At 37.7% G+C, this 27,519-nt stretch overlaps 1 protein-coding gene across 1 annotated transcript; it reads left to right on the plus strand.

Moving 5' to 3' along the window:
* Positions 1 to 5,413: 5,413 nt before the first annotated feature.
* On the plus strand, positions 5,414 to 26,132 carry rab10 (RAB10, member RAS oncogene family). Its single transcript, XM_048207738.1, has 6 exons — positions 5,414 to 6,035; positions 17,737 to 17,797; positions 18,535 to 18,673; positions 19,712 to 19,801; positions 20,096 to 20,197; positions 25,011 to 26,132. The coding sequence occupies exons 1-6, from the start codon at positions 5,909 to 5,911 to the stop codon at positions 25,095 to 25,097; spliced, it is 606 nt and encodes a 201-aa protein (XP_048063695.1). The 5' UTR covers positions 5,414 to 5,908; the 3' UTR covers positions 25,098 to 26,132.
* Positions 26,133 to 27,519: the final 1,387 nt, after the last annotated feature.

Here is a 27,519-nt window from a genome sequence, read left to right on the forward strand (position 1 = left end):
AACCAAAACTCTATGTTTCTACAGAACAATCTGCAAATGCTTACATACTCTTTTCAAAACTGTTAAACTTAAGTTCAAAACCTAACATAATTAAAAAAAAAAAAAAAAATGAATAAGACAGCAATTTGCTACATTATCTATACTAATGCAACATTGAAATGAATAAAGTTTCAGTGCATTTTGAATATGGAATTAACTACTGTGGCAAGCTGGGAAAAAAGTGACCTAAGTAATGAGGAAAATGTACTAGCGATTGTGAAAAACTATAAAATCAGATTCCTTTTTTATGCCTAGTTTATGCATCAATGGCGCCATCTAGTGAATTTGCAATATATAATTTCATTTTCAACCACAAGAGGCTCGAAATTTAAATGTTCTTATCTTTTTAAAAATTCATTTGTATAATAAATTATTTTATGTTTATCAAGAGTCTCATCCCTATACATCCCTATACCTATAGGATGTTTCAAGCACTAATATTAGCCTTAGAGTCTCTTCTGAGCCTCACACTAGAATATGACCAGCTCTTTGTGCATGTAATCTATATCAGAGAGAAGCCAAAGCACTTAGTGAAACATCTTGGATGAAATCAATCCACCCTGAATTGAAGAATGATGCTTGCTCTCAAGATGATGCTCTTAGCAGTATATATATAGCAGTATATATCCATAGTGAAAAGTGCTCATACAAAAAAAACTTTTTCTGCAAATATATATTATAAATTAAAACTGCAGTCTGTAAGTTTTGTCTCTTTGTCGCCATCTCTGTTTGAAACCTGCAGTTGCAGTAATTTGGGTTGTGCATCGGCACGGCTCCTCAGTGCAAATAATGAATCTAATGTTTGCTGTCAGTCACGCACCGGTGTGGATACTGTACTTCGGAATCACAGATTGTAGTCTTGGAAGTATGACCAAAATAAGAATTTTCACCAGAAAATGTCATCTGAAAAAGTAACAAATCTGCCACGTTTGTTCTGACCAACTGAGAAAAAAAAGCATTACAATAAATCTCCCTACCAATGATGATTACATCTAACGATCGCTTAGCTCATATCACATCAAACTGCATATTATTATTACTGTTATACTTTGTTCTCAAATTGTAAATGTTAACAACATCAGCATTGCGTGACTACGTGTATTTAGTGTGTATTAGCATTACCTGTAGATTTCAATATCTGTACTGTCTAATCTCTAACGTTAATTTGTCATACCATTCAATCCGCCATCAAAATATTATTGATGTATATTGATATAATTATTCCAGCAGCTGTGAGAAAAGGCTATAAATGATCCGTCACATGCGATATAGCCTATTAGCTGGGACTCCTTCTTTATGTAAACAGACGTGACGTAATGATCTATTGATTTTAAGGGTCTTTTAAGCTTTAAGGGTGCTTCGATCAGGAAATTTAGGGACGATCAATTCCCCTTTCCTGATCACCCTTTTACACATATATATATATATATATATATATATATATATATATATATATATATATATACACACACACACATTTTTAAAAAAAATTTGCGTACTATGAAAATATTCATATTATAAAATGTATCTGCATGATTACATTTAAAAATTAAATTTTACATTTTCTGCAAATATTAGGTGTATATGTAAGCAATAAGGTACTGGAGGCTGTGCTGTATTGTGAATAAGCTTCGCGTCGTGCCCAACAACGCCCTTCAGCCGTGACTTATTCACGATACAGCACTAGCCTCGAGTACCTTATTGCTTTTATAAAACAGTTACCACACAATACAAATATTAAAGCCAAAAAAATATGTATCAATGCAACTTTCATGAAGTAAACTGTCACTAAAAGCCTTCCTTCCGCCGGAAAAAATAGTCCCTGACAGTGAACAGCAACAGAAGTTACATTATTACGCCATTAGATGGCGGCAAAGACTGTCTTTATGAGTGTGTCAGTCAGTAGTGAAGACTTTTACATGGAAAAGACTGAATTGTTGTGAACACGGAACAAGACGCAACTGACAAATGCTTTGACTAGCACTGTCAGTCACGGGAAAACCCCTTAACTGTTAAAAGGACAAGATAAAACATCTGACATTTAAACATAATTTTTTATTATGAACATAGGACTGACCTGAAGGAAAATGTTAAATCTGAATGCAGGTAATACTTTCTCACAATACTCTTTTACATAATAAGCTTCAATTAACAATATAAATTGAGAACAAACAGTTTACGTTGGTAATAGTGGTTACTAAGGGTGTTGTGTAGCTATTGCACAGCTATTGACCAATCAGAATCAAGGACAGGAACCGTTTTATAAATTATAAATATAGGTAGGCTAACACTTTATTTTACAGTGCCGTAGTTACACATTACTACATTCTCTTACTATAGTAATAACAGTAAATTATGCATAATTACAAGTAACTAACTCAAACCAAACCAAACCCTAACTGTAACTCCATAGTAAGTACATGTAGTTAATTAAAGTACTTATTTGAGTAATTAGAATGTAACTACAGCACTGTAAAATAAAGCGTAACCTAAATATATTAGGTTACATTTTATATATATTTTCTAAAATGATATATTATGATAATATTAACATTTATTAAATGTAATTTCTTTTAAATGAATTATTTAGTATTGAAAATATTTCTACAAATATTATAGAACTATTGCCGTGCACATCGTCACAGCTTTCAAATGCTGTGACTCAAACTCTGAATGACATCCGGTGTATTTAACAGAACCAGATGTTTAACTCCACTGTGACTCACAGCAGATTGACTTACAGCCCTCAGCTACGCCTCTGCTCACTGTCAATGTGTGTGTGTGTGTGTGTGTTCACTAGATTGTCGGACTACTTAAAACCCAGACAAATGATGTGAAGAATCCTGAGAGCAAGAAAGCTCACACGTGGCTTTTAGTGAGAAGAATGAGCACACAATAAAATAAAAACAGAAACATTTGAGCAAAAAGAAATTCCTGTAATATTCCAGATGCATGCGGTGTGGACAGTTTGGAAACAGGAAAGTGGAGCTCCAGGAGTGACTCACTGACAGATATGATGGAATCAAACCTCCAGCAGCTCTGAGCGTTTCTCCTCTGAGTCCCAGCAGGTTTCTGCATGTTTACAGCTGCATTATAGGGAAAATGTTGCCCAATGACACAAACAATAGCTGAATTCTTCAAACCTCACAGGACATGAGAGCAGGGCTCATTCCAACTTCTTCCAGTTTGTGGTCTGTTTTTTCCCAAAACAGTTTTAATGGGGCATTTTGATTTGTTCTGTACAGTTGGTAATTATCATACTTTGCACTCTTAAAAATAAAAGTTCTTTATTGGCATCTATAATTCCACAAAGAACCTTCAACATCCATGGAATCTTTCCATTCCACAAAAGGTTCTTTAGATTTTTAAAATCTTCTTCACACTAAATGGTTCTTTTACAGTTTTCAAGTTTTAACATTCTAAACTTTAAAGGTGCCCTAGAATTGAAAATTGAATTTACCTCAGCGTAGTTAAATAATTAGAGTTCTGTACATGGAAATGACATACAGTGAGTCTCAAACACCATTGTTTCCTCCTTCTTATGTAAATCCCATTTGTTTAAAAGACCTTCGAAGAACAGGCAAATCTCAACATAACACCGACTGTGACGCAACAGTCGTGATCATTAATATGTACGCCCCCAATATTTGCACATGCCAGCTCATGTTCAAGGCATTAGACAAGCCAGTATTAACGTCCGGAGCAGCACAGCCGAATCAAAAGACTTTTTGCAGGTAAGCAAGCAAGGACAATAGCGAAAAATGGCAGATGGAACAATAATAACTGACATGATCCATGATATCATGATATTTTTAGTGATATTTGTAAATTGTCTTTCTTAATGTTTCTTTAGCATGTTGCTAATATACTGTTAAATGTGGTTAAAGTTACCATCGTTTCTTACTGTATTCACGGAGATCAGAGTTATGTCGTTATTTCCATTATTAAACACTTGCAGTCTGTATAATTCATAAACACAACTTCATTCTTTATAAATCTCTCCAACAGTGTGTAATGTTAGCTTTAGCCCGTTAGCCACGGAGCATAGCCTCAAACTCATTCAGAATCAAATGTCCAAATAAATACCATACTTACATGATCCGATAGGCTGCATGACGAACACTTTGTAAAGATCCATTTTGAGGGTTATATTAGCTGTGTGAACTTTGTTTATGCAATGTAGGCCTATTATAAAATCGCAAGCTTGGGGGCGGGGAGCGCGAGCATTTAAAGGGGAAGCACGCTGAATCGGTGCATATTTAATTATGCCCCAAAATAGGCAGTTAAAAAATTGAATAATAAAAAATCTATGGGATATTTTGAGCTGAAACTTCACAGACACATTCAGGGGACACCTTAGACTTATATTACATCTTGTGAAAAGGCGTTCTAGGGCACCTTTAAATGAAATGGTCACAACTATTTATAAGTGGGGTTTTTTTTTTTTGTGCCATGTGAGCACATGATGACATAAATGTTTAGATGTTTTATCACATTGGCAGTCAACCCTGGAAATGTTTGTTATATACAAATTTTATTAATTCATTTATTTAATAATTTATTTAACAGGGACAAAATTTCATCTGCAGTCCCTGGTATAAGACATTAACGATAAAACACCTTAAACATACTTTACAGTTAATAACAATCACACAAACTTGCAATTTGCTTAAATAAGAAATTAAAACATGAAACTTTTGTTCAGAGAGATGAACTTATTGTTTTGAGAAAAAAAAAAATCAGTTCAAGAATTGAGCCAAAGCGATTGAGAAATGATTATAGAACTGTTCAAGGTTCTTATCCCGAAATGGTTCTTCTATTGCATCACTAGGCTACATACACAAAATAAATAAATAACCTTTATTTTAAGAGTGTATACCATAGTACTGAAATGTGTACCATAGTATTTACAAGAAAACCGTGTTAAATGTACCCAGAAAATAATAACATCGTTCTGTTTTTATAAGTGCATGATAATTCCATGGTTTTGACATGCACCATCATGGTCTTGCTATGAAGTACCATGTTTCGGCATTGTCAGCGGATAACTTTCGCCCTGTCATATGGAAATGTTCTAAAAGGGACACGCCCGGACTGACGTCACCGGGTTTGACTAAACATCTGGATTCGTCAGGGTGACCCAATCACACCCCTTTGCGATGGTCCGGGCTGACGGAAACTAACTGTCGGGCCACGAAGTGTCGTTTACGGGCCAGGTTCTGGGCTGCGCCAGCTGCATTCGCCCTCCCCGAAAAGCTACGTCAATGTCTCCGGACGGTTGGTGCTCCGTCCAATGAGCGTCCGAGATTGATTTGAAAAACGGCGCGTTCGGCCAATCACAAACCCAGGCCCTGGCGTAGGGGCGGGAAGAGAGGCGTGGCTCTGAAATCTAGGGTGTCGCCGTGGTGGCTCCATTCGAAGGCGACGGCGGTTGGTCGGTCGTCGGTGTGTTTGTCCTCTTCTAAACTCCACAAACGGACCCGGTAAGGACTGTCTTTTCGGAACCAGCTGTCAAACGAGATCTACGCGGTTCTGCATCGCTGGGATGAAGCGGAATAGCTTTCATTTGAATCAGATCGCTGGTGTAGTTTGAAGAAAGAGAGTCGGGCGGAGGAGCCATTTTGTCCCGACAGTGTGTGAGAGAAAGAAAGACAGAGACATTAAAAACACCAAACGAACACTTTGAGAGGAAACACACATCTTAAATATCTCCTTAGGAATTTAAAAAGACTCTACAGTGGAAATCAACGCAATTCAGCTGCGAAGAGACTGTCCGGTGTGTGTTTTCTGACAACACACACACACTTTCCCTTTAACACACAGTTAGTCTCTATCCGCTTCTCATCAGTGTGTGTTTATAAGAGCTCAGATGGCGAAGAAGACATATGATCTGCTCTTTAAACTGCTTTTGATTGGTGATTCTGGGGTGGGAAAGACCTGCGTGCTGTTCCGATTCTCCGATGACGCCTTCAACACCACCTTTATCTCCACCATAGGTGAGTATCACACCCGAATCTACCCGGTCTGAGGGGTTTATTCATTGTTTTAGGTGAGAAATGCTGTTAAATGTGTGTGTATATGGTGACTAGGCCTTGATTCTGGGCTTTAGCATGCTAACCGGCTAACTGATTCATATCAGCTGAGTGAATCACCCTCAGTTGATTCAGAATCATGTTGTAGAGTTGTGAAGCTTGTCTATTAGACGCCTTTCTGTCTATTTGGATTATTGTTATTGTTGAGATTATTTAGCTAAAGTTCGTGCCAACATGCGAGTTGACTGACAAGATGATGCCAGAGGAGTCAAATTAATGGTTTGTAGATGTTTAATATGTAGCTATTGTTTTGTCCAGATGAGATCGATACATCGTGAATGGTTCAGGTTAAAGGTTTAATCAGCCAGTTACATGTAGTAACCACAAAAATCCACCACTCGAAGGGTTAAACCTGTTAACAGTCTAGTAAAAACACATTTACTGTGTCACTAGTGCGTTTAACTTGCGAGTTTGTTGAAATAATCGATCATAAGTTGTGTTTTAAAAGCATAAACAATTCATGATTGTGGCGTCATCTGCTGCGCTACTGCGCATGCGCATATCTGCTCACGCCAATGCTTGCCTAACTGTGTTCTCTGTGCTAAACCTGTCATTTCAGTTCCTTGCGGTGTTTTCTGTATGATATCATGGGAAAGGCACATCTGAGGTGGGGTTTTGCTGGTCTGTGTGTATGTTTTTGGGTGATGGCCAGGTGTGAGAGTTGCAATCTCTCAACCCTTTCATAAAAAGTACTTCGGAAGAAGTACCACATTATAATTGTGCCAGGGGTTTTCCAAGGTACCTTTCGAGTGGACAGTGTCTAGAATCCCTTGTCATACCATGGTACTTTTTGTAAGCATCCTAAAAGGGCCACATTAAATTTGATTTGTTGATTTTGAGTTTAAAGTCCATTGTTGTTTTCTTGGTTACCTGTTTATTTGACTTTTTTAGCTGTCAAATCCATCATGTCACCTGACAATCATCTTTTAACATGTAAATGCAAAATAGACAGCTTGTCTTGATTGATTGCAGATATTTATCTATCCTCACTCTTCGTCTGTGTTAAGATGTCAGGAAGGTGAATGCAGGCCATACCTGTTAGATCACAGGAACTACATGAGAACGTCATTCAGCAGATGCTCTTGAACTCAGTTTACGAACAGCAGGGTCATTTCTCTGGGGGTAACAGGAGATCTCACTGCCACACCAGTTCACGGGGCAAATTTAGACACAGCCGGCCCTGTCCGTTTATCTTAAAGAACTGATCCTAGATGCTCTCTCGCTGACATTTTGTTTGATTTTTAAGAAGAAATATCCCACATTAGTTTTGGCTGAAGGAAAGCTTAGATCCTGTAACTGTTAGATGTTACTTTTGTCAACATGAAACCAAACTGAATTCAAGTATTATTATCATAATATTATTAAATATTTTTTGTTGTTGTTGTTACTTTTATTTAGTATTATAATGAAATTATACTTAGGTCACTTTATTTTCTTTATATATTATTTTCGGAGATTATTTGTCATATACGTTTGCTTGGTTGTTGATCATGTCTGTTAACTTTAGTTAATGTGTAATGTTGCTGTTTGAGCATAAACAACATCTGCAAAGTTACGATGCTCAAAGTTCAATGCAAAGGGAGATATTTTCTTTTACAGAAATGTCCAGTTTCATTCTAAAAGTTGTAACTTCTTCCTGAGTCTCTCCATCAGTGTCGACTCCGGTTTGAACAATGTAAGGCTGAACACCGTTACTGACAATCCTCATTTTGGCTGCGTGAGATTCTCCAGCTTTGTTGTTGTAGAGCAACCGAAGTGCGAGCTGTTAAAGCTCCGCCCTCTTCTGGAAAGTGGCCGGAAGCAGCAGCTCATTTGCATTTAAAGGGACACACACACACAAAAAAGTGTTTTTGCTCACACCCAAAGAGGGGTGAATTTCACAAGCTATAATAAGTGATCTGTGGGGTATTTTGAGCTGAAACTTCACAGACACATTCTGGGAAAACCAGAAACTTACAGATTACATCTTGTGAAGAGCATAATAGGTCCCCTCTAAGAGTTCTTGTATGTTGGCCTGTAACGAATTAGAACCAATTTTTGTGATGCATGTTCAAGCTTGTTCATATAAAGAAATGAATCAAAAATTAAGTTGAAAGAGAAATCTAAATTGACTCATGATACACGTTTGGTTCTTCCAGGCTATTGTGAATGATTAATCAGCACTTGTTTTACTATTTATTTCAAAGAAATAAATAGTAAAACGTTTGAAATGTAACTCAGCTTGTGCCACCTCTTTACGTTTTGGTTGTGATCACATGGGTCATTCAGTATTGGTTAATGTAAAATATTTTAATCTGCTTGTTTTTAGTGACGCATGCTTTTTATATAGAAGTTGAATGCAGTCATTGATTATGTTTTGGACTGATAAAATCCCCTCTAAAACATGTATATGATCATGATTAAGAATGAAAACAAATATTGACCTGGTTTCAGGATGGGCAAGGGCGTGTTTGTGACCTTTACAGTGGTGTTTTTTATCTCTGTGCTGTGAGTCACATGACTGCTCACGGTTCGTCAGGTGACCACATCCAACCTGTGGCTTCCTGTTGCCATCAGCAAGAGTGTGTGATCAGGTGGCAGTTGTAAACTATGTCAGCACAAGGCTGATGTTCTGAACTCTCAGGAAACTGTGGTATAAGTGATCAGATCAGTGAGAATTCGGTTTCACACTCATATTTCTCTTCTAATCCAGTTTGTTCTTTTTTCAGTCTTCATGTTTCTTTTGGTTGCTTTTTTTAAATCCCTTATTTACATTTTCTTAAATGCATATTTCTTGTATTATTCTCCATGTTATTTCAAATAAATAGGCCTATATCGTTCTTGCAATCTGTTTTAACAAAGTAACAACTTGCTCCGCCTTTATTTTATAGCTAATGTCACCAAGGCCGCTTATGTTTTGACCAATGACAGATCTGTTTCAAAAAGTTAGTCCTTCACATTTGACTGCAAACTTTAATTCCTGATGGATAAACTAAAGTCCCGCATTGCATTTTTTTCTGTCACTTAATAATAATATGGGTTATGAATGTCATTTCATGTTGACATTAAGTCCATCTCTCTCTCTCCTTCTTTCTGTAGTTCAGGGCCTTAAAATACTCACCGGAAACTCCCTGCAGTCCCAGTGAAAGATCACCTTACATGCTCACACACAAACGCACATCTTAACCGTATTTGCTCTATTAAACTCATGATTTATTGTCTTTATAAACTTCGAAATGCATAAAAAGGGACTAATGGAGCTTTTTCTCACTTTCTCCCTTTCTGTCTGGCAGTAGTGCATTCTCTTTCTTTGATTGACAGGATCTTGGCTCAGTTGGGCGGAGCTTCAGTCTTGACCCTTGAGGGGCCCCACAGCTGCAGAGGCTCATTGGAAGGGGTCTGATTGGCTGCCTGTCAGGAACCCTTCCACGTCCTTTGTGTTCAGAACTCGTATAACCCAAGTTTTAAAACAGCCTCACATTTGGTGCTATGACAGCCAGTATAAACCAGACTTCTCAAACAGATTACTCACCCTGATGTCACGTTAAACCTGTGTATTATTTTCATTTGTTGATGTAGGGCAGAATATCCTGGCTACTATTTTTTTTCTCAACTACTTTTACAGTACATTGTATGCAATAGAATAGCATCTCTGAAATTCCACAGAAGAAAAACATGCAGGTTTTTAAAGACATGAATTTGGAGTAAATGAGGTAGAATTGTCACATTTTGTGAATGCTTCCTTCAGGCCATGTGTCCACCAAAGCATTTTTAGCCAGCTGAAAATGCTAGGTGCCCTGCCGGAAACGTCTAGTTGTGAGCCTCAAGGCCGTTTGTAGCATTAGCGTGGCTCAAACTTTCTGCTCTTAAAGGGTTAGTTCACACAAAAAATGAAAATTCTGATCATTTACTCACCCTCATGTTGTTCCAAACCAGTAATGGTGCGTTCACACCAGACGCGAATGTTAAGCGCGAGTGATTTACATGTTAAGTCAATGCAACGACGAGAATAGACATCCTGCGGCGCGAATGACGTGGCGCGGATTGAGCGTTTCGGGTGCATCTCGCGCAAGCTGAAAAATCCGAACTTTGGCGAAAATTCATGCCGCGTTAACCAATCAGGAGCTTGCTCTAGTAGTGATGGAGGCAGAAATCCGAAACAACAATGGAGGACCGAATCATTGTCGCTGTAAGATACATCTTCATACTTTTATATAAACAGGAATAAAAATGATCTTGCTTGGAAGAAAGTGAGTGAGGAGGTCGGACAATCTGGTAAGTAAAACGGTCTTTACTCAATTTGAGCTATAGGCTATATAAATATTGAGACTAGCTAGCTAAAGCCGGCAAATTGAGCTTATTCGCCGTATTTTACAACTACTTTCCCGCTGACGAGTTGTGTATTTATTCAGAGGAAGTGTGTGGAAGAGTCTGGGACACATATTTAAAGAAGGGGGAGAGCCCCTCTCATGACGCAAATTTGCGTCTGTTGTGAAGTAAATTTCACGCGCGAATGAAGCGAGCAAAATCAAAATGTTTAAGCATCCAACTACACGCGAAGTCACGTCTGGTGTGAACAACCCATAAGACTTTTGTTCATCTTTAGAAAACAAATGAAGATATTTGAATGAAATCTGAGAGATTTCTGTCCCTCCATTGACATCTACGCAACTACCACTTTGACGCTTCAAAACGTTCATAAAGAGATCGTTAAACTAATTCATATGAATTGAGCAGTTTAGTCTAAATTTTTTGAAGAGACACAATTGCTTAATATGGTGAAAAGATTTAATTTGGGCTTTTATCCACATAAACATTCATCAACTCGCACATCAGTGCTTGCTTGACGTGCGAGAACCAGTGAGGTTAATTTTCATGTTATGCTGCACGTTTGAGCTTCCGCAAGAACCAATGAGGTTCATTCTCATGTTACGCAACACATTTGAGCTTCCGCATGAACCAATGAGGTTTGTTCTCACGCATCAAGCAAGTACGGTTTAGCTTCCGTTCACTGACCGATGTTTATATGTGAAAAAAGCCTAAATTCAATCTGTTCATCATATAAAGCGATCATGTCTCTTTAGAAAATTTAAACTAAACCGCTTAACTGAGTGTGTGTCCTGTTTTTATATTCTCGTGTTCATCTGCAGAGTTTTCACTTTTTATTTTCTTTCCGTCTCTTTCTAGCTCTGTTGTCTGTGGTGGTTTGTGTGTATTGTTTGAGAGTGACTCAGTCTTTGGCTGCTCATTTGTGTATCATTTTATAAAGCAGCTCCCACCCATAGTGCAGCTGTGTGTGTGTGTGTGTGTGTGTGGTTGGAGTTCTGTTAAGCATTACTGTTAAATATGTTGGTCAGTCTTGCATTTTAGAACTTGGGGTGTAACGGTCATATTCATCCTGAACATTTTTGTTACGGGTCTTTCGGTTCGGTCCTGAATGAATGCAGTTATTTTAACGACTATGCATGGAACTTCTGCGTCGATACTTTGTTGCGAACATATTTGAAAATGAACAGAGGACACAAAGTGAGAAGCTGTGGGAAAAGTAGACGATCCAAGTTGTTCCAAACATGAGACATGCTTTATATTAAGCTGCGCTTCAAAGTTACTCATAAGCATACAGTTTAAACCGGCTTGCCCTCCTATCAGATATGAATGCTGCTTGATGCATTAAAGACATGTTTTCCTCAATGCATAACTTGCATCTTACGGTTTCATGCTTGTTAGAAAGATTTTTTTTTATTTACAAATGTCGCCATAATTGGACCGAATTGTCATTTTTGCGTACCTTTACACTCCTAGTTAGAACATAGTAACCCAATCCAAATCCTCTTACAAAATGGTTTGTGCCTTTTACTATGCGGTTGCTGAGGTGTTTTGAGTATTTCAGGTTGAAATGATTTAGGTCGTTACTGTTTGGTTGCTATGGTGTTTAAGTGATTTAGGTTGTTACTATGCCATTGCTGAGGTATTTTGAGTGATTTTGGTTAGAGCTGTCCTAGTCAACTGGTCATAAATCGGAACCCGTAGGAGTGGGAATCTTGGGCACCTCACAATCCAATCAGATTCCATTTCTGGGAGTCAAAATCAGATTTCAAAACGATTCTTGATCTAAATAAAAAAGAGGAACAAAGAAACATATTACAAGCAGTAAACAAAGAACGCTTTCAGTATTTAAGAATATCTGAACGTTTTTTTCATTCAAGAGCTGTGAGTGATTTTTCTCTTTCTCAGCTTTACTGTTGTTTGATTATTATTACTGATGACTAGGGGTGTAACGGTACACAAAAATGATGGTACGTACCTCGGTATTGAAGTCACAGTTTGGTACGGATTTGGTACAGCGGGTGGGAGAAAACTAAACATAAAAATGCTTTTTTTCTTTTTTTTAAACAGTCTCCATCTTTAAATAAATTCAATTATAATTAAAATTTTCTTAAGGATAAAAAAATCTATCTCTGTTTATGCTGTAAACTATATAGAGGGAGCATGTTCTTGCACATTACTATATATTCAATGTTAAAATATATTAATTTACACAGTGGCCATCATAACTTGTTTTCATGACGTATTTATTTAAACATACATTTAGGGCTGGGCGATATATCGCATGCAATTTTCACGCGCATTTCGTCAGTAAAGCCGGTTCCCTGATTACCGCTAAATCGCCATCACCTGCTTTTAAATGGAGCGGCATTTAATAGACAGAGCCGTAGATCACTGATAAGCTACGCAATATCGCGTTCATATAGCAGATGAATCGCCTTCGATAATGAACGCGATATTGCGTAGCTTATCAGTGAACTACGGCTCTGTTTATTAAATGCCGCTCCATTTGAAAGCAGGTGATTGCGATTTAGCGGCAATCAGGGAACCGGCTTTACTGACGAAATGCACGTGACAGTCGCATGCGATATATCGCCCAGCCCTACATACATTAAAGATATATAATCAAGACAGGTTAAGTAAAATATAATGAATATAGCTAGCTAATAATGTGCATATATGTAGCGAAAGAGTGAATTTCACAAGCTGTGGACACTGAATGGCATTGCTAAGGTAAATGCTACTGTACGTGACATTGTTTACAAGCTGTTTCATTGGTGTCTTTCCGCGTTTCCGTTTCAGTAAGTTGTACTGTATCTTTCAACATACCTTCAGATGTTGTGTAAGAAAAATAACCATATTTAACAAGTTATAAAGTAAAATATCTAGATTCTGCCAGACCGCCTTCCATATTCAAACTACGAAGATAGTGTAACGCCTCTCGCAGTTCAAAATGCTTCCGCCTTCCGTATTTCTGAGTAAATCTTGGGTGAATTTTCATTTTAAAGTGAATTAATCCGTTAAGATATTTTTGATGAAATCTGTGAATTTTTTGGCCTCCAATAGACTGCAATGCAATTACCATTTTCAAGGCCCAGAAAATTAGTAAAGGCATCGTTAAAATCGAGAAATTAATATTATCATTCCAGAGCTAGTGTCCACTCGGCTGACATGTTTAACTGTTGTAGCTTATCCGCATTGTGTGCACGAAATGAACACAGTAAAAACGTGCCATCGGAGAAGCGCTAATTAAACGTCTGTTTCATCGCTGATTTCGGCCCTGCAAAACCATTTCAGCTCGAAACCGAAAATAGCTGTTTCGGACGAAAATTTTCGGTATGTGGAATTTCAGTGCATAGCATAATTTCACAAAGCTACAGTCAGATCATGCTGTTTTTGCTTTAAATCTTGAAATTGTACAATCTAATTTAAACCAAAAACAACTGTTCATGTTACATTTGCATAGCATCTTTGCTTGGATCGCGATTGCCTCTCATTTCAAATGGCTTTTTTAAGGCCAGTATGGCCTGTAATAGAGCAAATAAACAACAAATAAATTTGCTCAAACCATGATCGTGTATCCCTAATTGATGTTGTTACTATGTGGCTGTTATGGTGTTTTGATTAGATTAAGTCATTAGTATGCCATTTAAGGTGTTTTGAGTGGATTAGGTTGTTACTATGTGGTCGCTAAGGTGTTTTGAGAGATTTAGGTTGTTTGTATGGCATTTCTTAGGTGTTTTGAGTGGATTAGGTTGTTGCTATGCAGTTGCTGAGGTGTCGTAGTCATTTAGGTTGTTACTGTTTTGAGTGATTTTAGTTGTTACTATGCCATTGCTAATGTGTTTTAGGTGTTCGCTATGTGGTTGCTAAAGTTTATCCTTTGCACATCGCTTATGTTTACCAAGGTATTGTGGGAGTTGCTTACTAGTCCAAGTTTCTCTGCAAACATCAGTGTTTTTTGGTGTGTGGCATGGACAAACACAGTAACTACCAGCAATCTGTTCAGGACATTTTCCAGATTAAATTTTTGTCTGAATGCTTTTACTGTGTGATTGGGCCATTAAACTCTCACAGCAGTTTCACAGATGAACCTTTCCATTCTGTCTGCCTGTCCGTGTTGGTCCGTGCTAGTCTCAACAACACACGCTGCTAGTGTTCCCTCTGGAACGGTAGAGATCTCTCTACCCTTCATCATCGACATGAACACACACTGTGATGCTACTTTCAGCCGCTCAAGTCTCTGAAAAACCTCATGGTTTATATCTTTGCTTTTAAAATAAGGAACATGTTATAAATGCCCAGTCGATATTGCTATAGATTCCTGATGCTTTTCTGTGTCACATTTGTCTCATTTGGAAAAGCTTCTCCCACGCTAAATGCCTTAGAGAAAAAATTTCACAAGTCCTGATTTTTGGGGAGATTTTACAACAAATTAATGTATGCCATTGCCTGCACATCCCACACTTTTACACTGAATGATGAAAATTCAGTAACGGAGCCATTTAGTGCAAAAAATTAGTTATGTATGTTTTGTCGCATAACACTTGGTGTAAACAGTCAACGTGAAATGAAAATGACCCTCTTGATACATGTTCTTGGTCTTATTGTGTATGATTTATCAGTGCATCATTTAACCTGTTCCACCTCTGAAACCACTATTCTTTTTAGACTGCGTATTAATGTAGTCATTGTTGTTTCTAAAATGTTACCAGGAGTTGACACAGTCATTAGGGGCTTTTGCACAAAAGGGAACCTTTTCATAGTTCCTGTAACTAATGGCGGAAGTACCCGCTTTTTGGTGTGTTCTCACCGCAGGAGCTGGGAATGATTTTGGTTCTAGGAATGGCTTTTTGGGGGAACTAAATTAGCTCCTACTTTAGAGTAGGGTCTAACCCAGCACAGTAGGAACTACCAGTGACATAAATGTACATCGATTGGCTGAACACATGCGAAACACTGGCACCCGTCATTTTTAAAAAGCTGTGTAAACACACCCAGGGCTTGACATTAACTTTTTTGCTCACCAAAACCTGTGGCAAGTGGTTTTTCCAGAGTTACTAGCCACTCAGCATTTTCACTGGCCACAATTTTGCTGTTAGGAAATTACATTTTATACGATTAAAGTTGACTTTGGCATGCTAAAATTACATGATTTTGAGTCATTTTACTTGATTAGCTAGATTTAAAACCCTTTCAAACTTTCAAATGCACATTGACCACCCAAATCAAGACTAGGCCTATATCAGCTGGTATGTACAGGTGGGCAAGGGGAGGGGTAAAATGACCATAATATGATACATTTTATAAGAACAAAGAAGCAAATTGGCAAATTATAAATACAATAGTAAATTAAATAGCCTAAACTTTTTTTCAGATAGAGTAGGTTTATTTAACATGTATTTATTTAACATCTTTTGTTGTTTAACATTAATGACAGCCAGGTATTTAATTGGGCTGCTGAATGCATGGATGTAATATACTGACACATATCTAGTTTTTACCCACCTGTTTATGTCCACTTAAGCCATAACCGGCCGTATTCACACAAGATACTCCACACGATGGACATTTTGATATCTGTGTGTGCTTGAATTTGACTATTCAGGCACAAGGAGATCTGATCACGCGTGCGACAGAGAGAGCGTGCTTCTATTGTGTGTCATTCAGTGCGATTCCGCCTATCCTGCCTTCACTAATTGCAAGTTAATCATTAACGAATAGTGATTGGATTGTAATTTTGTGCTACTATGAGCTTGGCTACCTTTGATTAGGCTGTAGGCTGAAATTATATTCAACCCGCCACAAAGTGGCTAGTGGGAGTGGCAGTCTTACCCACCACAGCTGAAATCTACCTGCATTTGGCGAGTGTTAATGTCAACATCATTTATAGCCTATATATTTACTTAGAGTTGTCAAAAGTACCGACTTCGGTACCAGGTTAGTACTGAAATGTAAAAAATGTGATGCTTTGAGCGCTGTTGAGCGGATTCACCTCTGATTGGATGTCTGTGATTGGCTTCAAAGATCAACTCTTCAAAAACATTGTAAATAGTCATCAATGACTCTCTTCACCAAGCGCTTACACAGATACACATGGGAGTGTTTGAAAGCAGGCGTCTATCGCAGCTCAGTCCTGTTTTCAAATTCAAACACTTCAATGTGCTTTCAAACGCTCCCGTGTGTTGATCATTGTAGCCAATCACAGACTTATCCGATGAGCACGTGAACACAACGGCCAATCAGAGGTGTTTACCAATCCGCTCAACAGTGCTCAAAGCATCATTTTTAAAACTTTCAGTACAGAAGTTAGTACTTTTGACAACACTACTATATATTTACTCCACGAACATGGAAAACGGCGATAGATGGACCAGGAACCTTTATGCTGAGGAAATCCAACGTGACTTTGAAGGGACTAACTGAAACATAATTATGTAATTCTGCTCAGCTAGCGACATTGGGCATCAACCAAAACGTTATAATACTTTTTCGTATACAGTTTACTTTCTTTGTTTAACAGTTCTATCTAATAATGTATAAGATAAGACTGTTAAACATATTGTAAGCTAATGAAGAAGAACATTATTTCTTAGGGGACCGCCCTGGTGGCTAGTTCCTATAACTACCTGGTGCAAAAGCCAGTTAATGTGCTAAAGATTGCATTGATTATAGCAAATGACAATCCACTTAAAAAAAGTAGCACCACAATCCACTGCAAACTCACATTCAGATCTGACTCCATTCTAATGGCAGGAACACACCAAGCCGACGGTCGGCCGTCGGGCAGTTTTTCTTCATCGGCCGACTAAGTTTTCTCAGTGTGTTCCGCACCGTCGGCTGAAGTTGGTCCTCGTCGGCTTTTTTCCGGCCGATTCGACATGTTGAATCGGCGTTGGAGCTCGTCGGACCATCTGATCATTCTGATTGGCTGTTCAGCTACTGCCGCCTTCTGGTTTGGAAAGGCATTTCATCTCACGCAGGCGCAGAACTGACGTGCTACTTGGCCGTCGACTGTTTAGCGTCGGTTTGGTGTGTCAGGGCAACTTTGGACACAGACGCTGCCGACGTGAGCCAACCCCGCAGTCTGCTTTCGTCGCCACTAGTTCGTCGGCGTCGGCTTGGTGTGTTCTTGCCTTAATATGGAAAGCATTGGTGGAACCAGTCAATTTCCAATGAATAAAATTCAGACCTGTCCTACTACTTTTTCTCATTGAATATTCTGTTTTACTGAAGATTACAGAAATAAAATGGGTTGTGAATGCAGTGTCTTTTAACTGTCTTTCTGTTCTTTCTTTAGGCATTGATTTTAAGATCAAAACAGTTGAATTGCAAGGAAAGAAGATAAAGCTACAGATATGGTAAGTACTTAGTGTGTGTTTAGTGTGCTTACTTTATATGCTGGACACAAAATGAACACCTTATTCATGCTAGCATGCAATTCAGAAACTGATCTACTGGAAAAAATGTTGTTCTTCATAGTTTTGTTTTTTTCATGGTGGCTTGCGGTCTGGAATGTGTTACCATTCTGGTATGACGACAGTAAAAGAAAAAAAAAAAGGCTCTAAAAGTAACAGGTAGAACAGCAATGTAGGTGTCACAGTGACATGATCGGTTTAATGACCGTTTACTGTAGATATAAAAAGTAAAAGCACCTAAATAATTCCATTGTCACTGGGGCAAATGTGTGTGACGTTTGGCTCCCTTTTCTTTTTTTTTTTCTTTTTTTTAAAATCCGAATACATCCAAGTGAATGACGTTTTACAAGTTTGGTGGATTTTCACTGAATTACGATTTAAATTTCTGTCTGTTTCTTATGCTTATTGTCCCAGCACTGTGTTTTCCATTTTGAATAAATTCTGTGAAACTGCCTTGTAGCATATTGACTCACAAGGACATTAGACAATCGTTTGACAAACAGTATAGCGGACGGCAACAGTTGCTGAGGTAGAATTGGTTGGTAACAATTGGTGCTGCTTAACAACTGGTCAGCTACGGTCACCAGATATTGCCAACCAAAGTTAAATTTGGATCCTGTGTGTGTTCTATGATCCATTTGGTGACGGCTGGACTGAAGTGTTTGATTGTGTTTGTGCAGGGATACAGCGGGGCAGGAACGGTTTCACACCATCACTACCTCTTACTACAGAGGAGCCATGGGAATCATGCTCGTATATGACATCACCAACGCCAAGAGCTTCGAAAACATCAGCAAATGGCTCAGAAACATTGACGAGGTCAGTCTCCACACAATCTTACTGACAACATATTAGACACGGTCATCCAGGAAGTGTGGTTTTAATAGGATTGCGTGTGTTTTGAATGGAAAATTTTGCAATGTAGTGTTGAAGTTTTGCCTTGAGACACAGATTTTACATTTGACACAATAGTCAACTTAATAAGTGTGCTTATTAGAAAAATAAGAAATGCAAAGGCTTAATGCTGTTATTTTAGTATCATTGATATATATAATATATATATATATATATATATATATATATATATATATATATATATATATATATATATATATATATATATATATATATATATATATATATATATATATCATTGTGCCAGGTTTAGTTTTGTTAAGTTATTAACATGACATGGGCTGAATAGGAAAGTTTTGGCCAATAATTGACGGCACAAAACACATTCTGGTCAAGTGAAATCATACTGAATGCAGTTTTCTTTTACCTTGCATAATTTTGATTTTGTTTTTTGAGACATGAATTTGTGCCCAAATTTGTTGGAAGCACATCTTTTGACTTCAAGTGCATTCTCTTTGCTTTTAAAAGTTAATTTGCCTATTTATTTTGCTAGTCTGACTATGCATGATCATATAGTTATTTGCTCTTTATTATTTTATTATTATAAATAGAACAGACCTGCGACCCAGTTTTGAGTTGAGAACAGCTGGTGTAGGACTTTTGAAGTTCCAGTTTTATAGAAAAACCAACATAAAGATGTGTAGCTGTGTTGTGGAACTGCTGACTGTTTGAATTTCAGTGTGATGATTCATGCAGAATTTCCCAATAATCAGCAATTTCAAGAGAATTCATATAACGAGACTCCATGAGGGATGTGGTTGTGTGTTTGGTCACGTGTTGTTCGTACCAACAAGTCACTCACACCACTGATCCAAACTAAGTACTTCAGTACTGTTTCTTCAAAGACTTCTGAAGTCACTTTAGTTTGGACTGTGAGTCTGAACGGTACTATTTGTAAGGATAATATAAGAATGCATAATCTCATATGTGTGTTTGTTGCAGCATGCTAATGAGGATGTGGAGAGGATGCTGCTAGGCAACAAGTGTGACATGGAGGACAAACGTATCGTACCAAAAGCCAAGGGGGAACAGGTGAGAGACTGGTCAGGATGGTCAATTTGTCCACTAGTTTTTGATGGACAAGGTTAAAGATAGTAAAAAGACATGCATAACAATTGCTGAAATTAAATTTATATTTATTTTACATAATATTTACTAAATTGGAAAAAAAAAAATGAAAATGGAAAAATTATTTGAACTTCTCCATGCTTTCAAAATAAAAGTCCAATACATTGGCCAAACAGAACTTTATTAGCCGATACCAATAATTAATATCAGCTTGTATATCCATCGACCACTATTAACTGTTCTTGTGCTGATCCTTAGATCGCCAGAGAACACGGGATTCGCTTCTTTGAGACAAGTGCAAAAGCCAACATCAACATCGAGAAGGCGTTCCTCACGTTAGCAGAAGACATTCTCAGAAAGGTGAGTTCTGGAATCACTGACTGATATCACCATTGGTATGATTGAGCATTTAAGCAAAACCATTGCAGCACAAAAGTGCATTGATGTTGTTTCATTTGACTCATAAATACAGTTACAGCAGCTGATCTTTTGTGAATTCAGCTGGTGTTTACTCTACAAGATACTGCTGTTCTAGAGCAGAAATGAGTTTGTGGCCCTGTTTCCACCTGGTATTAAGATCCATTTTGGTTGATCGGATCACAAGTAGACAAGGCAGACGCATACCTGTTTGCACCTGGTGTTTTAATCCATCTCTTTTGTCCACTTTCAACCACTTCTATCCTGATTTCTTTGAGGGAAGATTCTATGGGTGGGTAAATGTATGGGTTTTTTCAGATCTTTCAATCTATTGGACAACATAAACTTACGCAATTTCCATATAAACACGACTGGAGATGACTGAAAAACATTGATAGCCACAAGATCACGCTGAATGCTGTGAGTGTGTGTTAGAAATCAGGAATGATGAGTGAACATTGTGTTTTGTACGTTTTTCGTCTTCAGCCAACAAAGTTTACATCCTGTCTGGCTAGTGCACTTCCCATAATGTTTACGTGTTAGGTCAGTAGATGGAGAGTAGATGGTCTTTTGTGGCTGTTAAACACATTCGACCACATGAGCATTTCCACTATGAAAGCAATCCGATCGAATGCGTTTTCAACTACCATCGGAAGTGGTCGAAAGTGGACAAGCTCAAAACATTTTAGCCCCTGTTTACACCTGTATTTAGCGTCGTCCACTTGTGATCCGATCGACCTAAACACATCTTAATACCAGGTGTAAACAGGCCCTGTATGTTCAGAATCATGCAACAAGATGAGCCACCATCACATCACTGAATAACTTTGAAATTGCATTGTGATGAATCCAAATTGAATCGCTGAAGATTCCCACCCCAGTTCTGTTTCTGTTGATATGGGACACTGTTGAATTTTGTAATATCTCTTTGACAGGTTAGTGGTTTGATTTTGGATTGTGCATGTCGCTTACATCAACAGTTAGGGGTTGAAATTGTTTGTAATGATTCGATTTGATTCTTAGGGTCATGATTTCAATTTGATTTAGTAAATCTTTTTCATACAAAATGCATCTCATTTTGTTAAATTTTCACATGTAATCAAATTCAATTAGAAAAATAAGATACCATAATGCTTTTACCAATCATCTTAAATCGGTATCAACAAAATTCATCTTTGCATTGCAGACGTGGCACAGAAGCTGCATCTGAAATGGCATTTAGATATAGTTACACAGACTGTTTAATGCAGCTCAATTACAATTGCATAAATATTGCTATGAGATCAAAGTTTTAAATAAAACATTTTGAATATAAAAATATGAAATGATGGGAAAATATGTGGGAAATTTGTAGTGTAAGTCACTTAATATTAACTTAATTGAATTGTTATATAAAATCAATATCACTGCTGATATTCAGGGGAAAACAGAACTCTTGCTTGTGTAATATTGCTTAACTATATTATGTTACAAAAATAGGGGTGTGACGAGACGGGTATCTCACGAGACCAGACTTGATTGAGTTCACGAGACCAGACAAGATTTTTACACACTATTTTTAAGAAATCCTCAATGGCGAAATACATGACTAGAAAAAATATTCTGCAGATGTATTTGAAATGTTTTAACTAATCATCTTGTAATGAATGTCATTTCAGTTCTACTTTGAGTATGAATTATCATATGCAGTAAAAGACAACAATACTCAAGTACTGTAAAAGGTTTTGCCACTAACTCAACTGACTGACTTCTCTTCTGTATGATTTCAGTCTCTTCAGACCTTACTGTACATGATTTATGAGCTTCTACAACTTTTGACCTCCTAACTGAGCTCCTTTCCACAAACTGATCATAGAAATAAAAACAGTATAAATAAAAATGGGTGACACTTTACAATAAGGTCTCATTTATTAACATTAATTAACCAACATCAACTAACAATGAGCAATATATGTGCTGCTACAGTATTTATTAATCTTTATGTTAGTTAATAAAAATAGTCATTCATTGTTAGTTCATGATAGTTCACAGTGCATTAACTAATGTTAACAAATGAAACCTTATTGTTTGTGCTTAATAAGATTAAGAGAAAACTGTTATTCATTTTTATGGTAACACTTTACAAATATAGCTGCAAGCAGCAATTACGGGGCCAAGCACAAAAGCGGCACAACAAGCCAGCCAACATGGCCGTGAGCATCAGACCAACGGCAACAGTGAGCAATTAAAGACCTATTAGGATCATTTTAGGAAAAAGAGCTGAAAAATCACACACACAGTCAATAATAAAGATTTACTGGTTTATCACTTTCCACCAATAGGTGGCGCTGTGACCATATTAATGTGGTATGGTCAGAGTGAGTTGACAATGACACTTGCAAAGTTTGGTGTCAATATGTCAAAGCATTGCAGAGATACAGCTTCAAGACTGGGTTTTGCGTCATGCCTCAAATTCATTGCTCTGGTATACGAAAACGATTTGACGCATCAACTTGAAATCCATAACTTTTTGTCGGCATGGTCTGAAGATGATACAGTTCGATTTTGGTGAAAAACGGAGCAACGGTCTAGGAGGAGTACAAAAAAGTAGGTTTTTAAGGAAAAATAATATGACGGACAGGAAGTTCAGCCGACTATGGCAAATTTGATATTTTTGTTCTCGGCATGACCCAAGGAATCAACTGAGACCAGTTTCATTACAATCGGTTAATATAGTCAAAAGTTATTAGCATTTTTGTAAATTTTGTTATAACTTTTGACCACAAGGTGGCGCTGGTCCGAAACCTCTCAAGCCTCCTTCAGGGCATTGTCCTGATGACCCATACCAAGTTTTGTATCGATATGCTAATGCGATCGTAAAATACAGCGTTTTAGCACAAAATTCAAAATGGCTGATGGCCAAAATGGCCGATATGGGAAAATTGGATATTATTCGACTCAACATGATGCCCCGAATCTAACGAGGCCACATTTATGATTTTTGGTCAAACCCATCAGAAGTTATAAGCAAAAATAGCCATATTTTTCATATCTCCACTCCAGTAAGTGGTGCTGCACTGAAACACTGCGTGATGCCTCAGGTCATGCTTGTGATGACATGTACTAAGTTTGGTCTGAGTACAATAAAGCATTGCGGAGATACAGCGTTATGTCTATTTTTGCAAGCACTACATACAATTCGTTCGCGTGTTTTACGAAAACGGTTTGAGGAATCAACTTGAATTCCATAACTTTTTGTCGGCATGGTCTGAAGATGATCTGGTTCAATTTTCATGAAAATCAGAGTAACGGCCTAGGAGGAGTTCGAAAAAGTACGTTTGTCAGAAAATTCAAAATGGCGGAAAAATTTTCATGACGGAATTTTGTTTCTAGCCCTTACGGTTCAAAAATTATTAGCATAAACATAAATGCAACTTTGGACAGCTGGTGGCGCTAGAGGGATTGAGTTAGAGACTCCAAATTTGCTATGGACAAAGGTCAGACTGTTCTCTAACTGTGTGCCAAATTTCACAACTTTCCCGCAAGCGGTTCTATGGGCTGCCATAGACTTCAAGAGCGGAAGAAGAAGAAGAAGAAGAATAAAAAGAAATCTAACGATTACAATAGGTGCCTTTGCACCTTCGGTGCTTGGCCCCTAATAAGTGCAACCATAATCGCTCTCTCTCAGTATTCAAAGTGCAAATAAGACCAAATTTTTCTTTGATACAGAGCTAAGAGATGGTTACAACTACACTGCCCAGCCTAAGATAGCTTTCATATTCAGAGATATTTGCATTCATCAGGGAGCCGCTTTCAAAATGCGGGTATTGAGATCGCGTTTGAATGCGCGCTCGCGTTTACTTTCACTTTCACGATTGCGCATAACTCTGTAAATATGGAGCGGCGGCGACCGTTATCCAACTGAATTAAATGTTTTTTATTTAAATACAAAGCAAAACGACAGTGGAGGCGTAATGTAAACGTAGCGGTGGCATATTCTTTCCTAATCATCCTAACACTCTGTCATGGCAATATCACGAGACTACTTTTCGCCTCGACGAGAAATCTCGTCACATTTTAGTCTCGCGAGATCTCGTGGCACGAGATCTCGTCACACCCCTATACAAAAATATATATATATAAAAAAAAATAAAAAAAAAGGCTAATCCTAAGCCCATGCTAATTTCCAACCCTGACCGTCTTGCTTCCATTTATGGGGGCAGTCGTGGCCTAATGGTTAGAGAGTCAGACTGGTCTCAAGTATCGACAGGAAATGACTGAGATTTGCAGTGTGTGTATGTTCACTACTCACTAACTGGATGGGTTAACTGCAGAGGACAAATTCCATATTTACCATACTTGGCCGTCACATGTCAATTTCACTTTCAATTTCAAGCTTAGTCGCCATGAAATCAAAACTGACAATTCTTGTTTAATGGAATATTGCAGTATTTATTATAAATAAAGAGATTGAGATGAACCAATAGCAAACCACAACCATCCAATCAATTGAATGTGTAGAGACAACTAGAAGTAAACCATTTGTAGGTTGACTCCAGTGAAAAGTATAAACATTGTGGCGCCATCAAAACATCGCTCTGCTTGTTTGAACATCCTGATCAGCCGGACAGCAACAGTGACTCAACCAGTGCTGTGAGTTTGGTGCTGGAAACCAACCAAACGAAACAGAAGTGATCAAAACAAACTTGAGTTGGAGCCAAAGCTCAAAATCTTTTCTTAATATCTACTTTGTGTGTGTTTTTTTTGTTTTTTGCAGACGCCCGTAAAAGAGCCCAACAGTGAAAACGTGGACATCAGCACTGGAGGCGGAGTCACAGGATGGAAGACCAAGTGCTGCAGTTGAACAGACACACACAGTTGCTCACACACTTTACACAAACACACACACACAATCTGTTCTTCTATATCCCTCTTTTTCTCTCTTTCATTCACTCATCCCTCGTTTCTGTCTAACACTCTTCCGTTCTGTCCTTCTCATGGGATTCTCTGTAAAACACATCTCTAACTTTTCTCACACTCACGACTGCTTGCTGACATTATTTTATTTCTGAAAAAAAAAAAAAAGAAATGTAAAGAGAAAGTCATTTCATGTTTCTTCGTACTTATTTTAAAGTTTAAAGAAAGAAAGAATGAAATGAATTTAAATGAAAATCAAACATGCATTCACCACTACATAAAGAGCGTCGGTGGACCTGGAGACGCTGTCCGTCGGCACAGAGGAGCGGCGTAGCGTTCAGTATGACATCCTAGATGAAGACTTTTGTCCAGTGTTTTGGGGTTAGTGTTGTGTGTTAGTGTGAGAGATCTTCTCTAGCTGTTTTATTAATTTTTTTGTTTTTTGTTCTTTGATTTGATTTCTTTCGTCCGGTGCCTTAATGTAGAGCCTTAGAGCTCATTCCCCCCCCCAAACACATTTAAACACCACTTTTCTGTAACAGTTACACACACACACACACACACACACACACACACACACACACACACACTGGTCCTCTCCTCTCTGCTTGACCTGCTAACTCAACCCCACACACGCCCAAGTGGAACCATCTGGATTCAACCGTTTTGCTCAGAAGAGAATGGCATTATATATATTTTGTTTTGTTTTTAAATTTAGTTTGTTCTTTATTTTTCAGAATGACTTGTTTTATGAATCTCCTCAGTGTATTTTTGTTTTGTTTTGTTTTCCCCCTCACTCAGTTACTCATTCTCTCCTGCATGCTGGTTTCTTTGGGTTTTTGGGGTCTTTTGTAAGTTTTGCCATGTTTGTAATTCACAGGAAGTATCTCTTCTAGTCCAGATACGTGTCAGGGAGGGGAGCGTTCTCTTTGGAAATTCAAACGATTTTGCAGATCCATTAAAAATAAGCTTGTTTAAGTTACATGTTTGTCCCGTTTATTCGAGTGTGTGTTTTACAGTTACTGTGAGCACCGGATTTCAAAACTTTGGTTCTTGAAGCATTTATTCCTTCTAGTCTGATTAAATTCTGAAGCAGTAAAAACCTAAAAAAAGAGAGAAAACCTGGTGAAATGTCAATTATGACGTCACGCTGCCAATTTTTAAAGCATCAAATAACTAAAAACCAAATGCTTGAACTTATATCAGCGTGATTAAAAACTACATAAAATGACAAACCATCTTTGGGAAAAAAAAATTCGAAGTGTAATTTAATTGTTTAGTTTGTCTCATGTCCCATTACATTACATGGAGAGGGCGGGGTTTAAGACCTATACTGAAACCAACCACCTGGGGGTGATGGAGACGCTTTGGCTTCACTTTTCAGGACTTGTGCGGCACGCTTGGGTGAAACATTTACTGCTGTTCAATTTATAAACCGAAGATTTACACATTTACACGACATTGCTTTAACTAAAAACGTTCATTTAAATGACCATGACATTTTGGGGGCCTGAAAAGGCAAGCTTTTGAAACCGTGCTTTAAAGTGCATGTTTTTGAAAACAATACCGTTATCGTCTCCATGTAAAAGCAAATCTGCGAAAACGGTGATGTCAAGCACATGTGTATTACATGTTCAGTCTATAGGTGCATAGTGTTTCTTTATAAATTGACATCGCCAACTACTGGCCTGGCATGCATAATACAGCGTTTTTAATCGTTTTTTGCGGATCCGTGTGAACAGGGATCGTTTTGACAACGTTGTTGTCTGTATACGAGTAAAGCAAAGGAAAAACTTCTCCGTTTTTAGTACATCATTGTCATGTAAACGTAGGCTACACTTTACCAGATTACTTGTAATTATGGGTACGTTTACACGACAATGATGTACTAAAAACTTAAAAGCTTTTCCATTTTTCGCAGACAGATGACCACGTTGACCGTCAAAACGATCCACGTTCACATGGATCCACAAAAACTAATAAAAACACTGTATTATTCATTCCAGCTTTTAGGCTACAACTTTTTTTTAGTTTGTAGTCTAAAGACTGTTAATATATATCTTAAAGCTACTTCTACAATGCCGATTATAATTCATTTTGCACATCACCAAATGTTTCTAATGTTTTAACAGTGTTTTATATTAAAAACAAGCTCTATGGTCCGTTCATAAAGTGCCAGACAAAGTCAGATCTTTCTAAATTAATAATTTGATCGCGCATATAGGCTAGTTAATAGGCTGTTTAGGGCCTATCATAAAAGTAGGCAATGCAAGTTATTAATTAAGATGACTGACAGGTAGTCTAATAGAAGTTTTTCTTCAGTTATGCTCTGTTCTATAATATTTTTATTTTCTCTGAAATTATCTTCA

Source organism: Megalobrama amblycephala, linkage group LG11, assembly GCF_018812025.1.
Source record: "Megalobrama amblycephala isolate DHTTF-2021 linkage group LG11, ASM1881202v1, whole genome shotgun sequence".
Taxonomy (NCBI): domain Eukaryota; kingdom Metazoa; phylum Chordata; class Actinopteri; order Cypriniformes; family Xenocyprididae; genus Megalobrama; species Megalobrama amblycephala.

Bases quoted from the DNA above. Each gene is read 5' to 3' on its own strand.
- rab10 (XM_048207738.1), top strand. From the start codon at position 5,909: ATGGCGAAGAAGACATATGATCTGCTCTTTAAACTGCTTTTGATTGGT. The intron at 6,036-17,736 runs GTGAGTATCACA...TTCTTTCTTTAG, and splicing joins CACCTTTATCTCCACCATAG to GCATTGATTTTAAGATCAAA. The intron at 19,802-20,095 runs GTGAGAGACTGG...GCTGATCCTTAG, and splicing joins CAAAAGCCAAGGGGGAACAG to ATCGCCAGAGAACACGGGAT.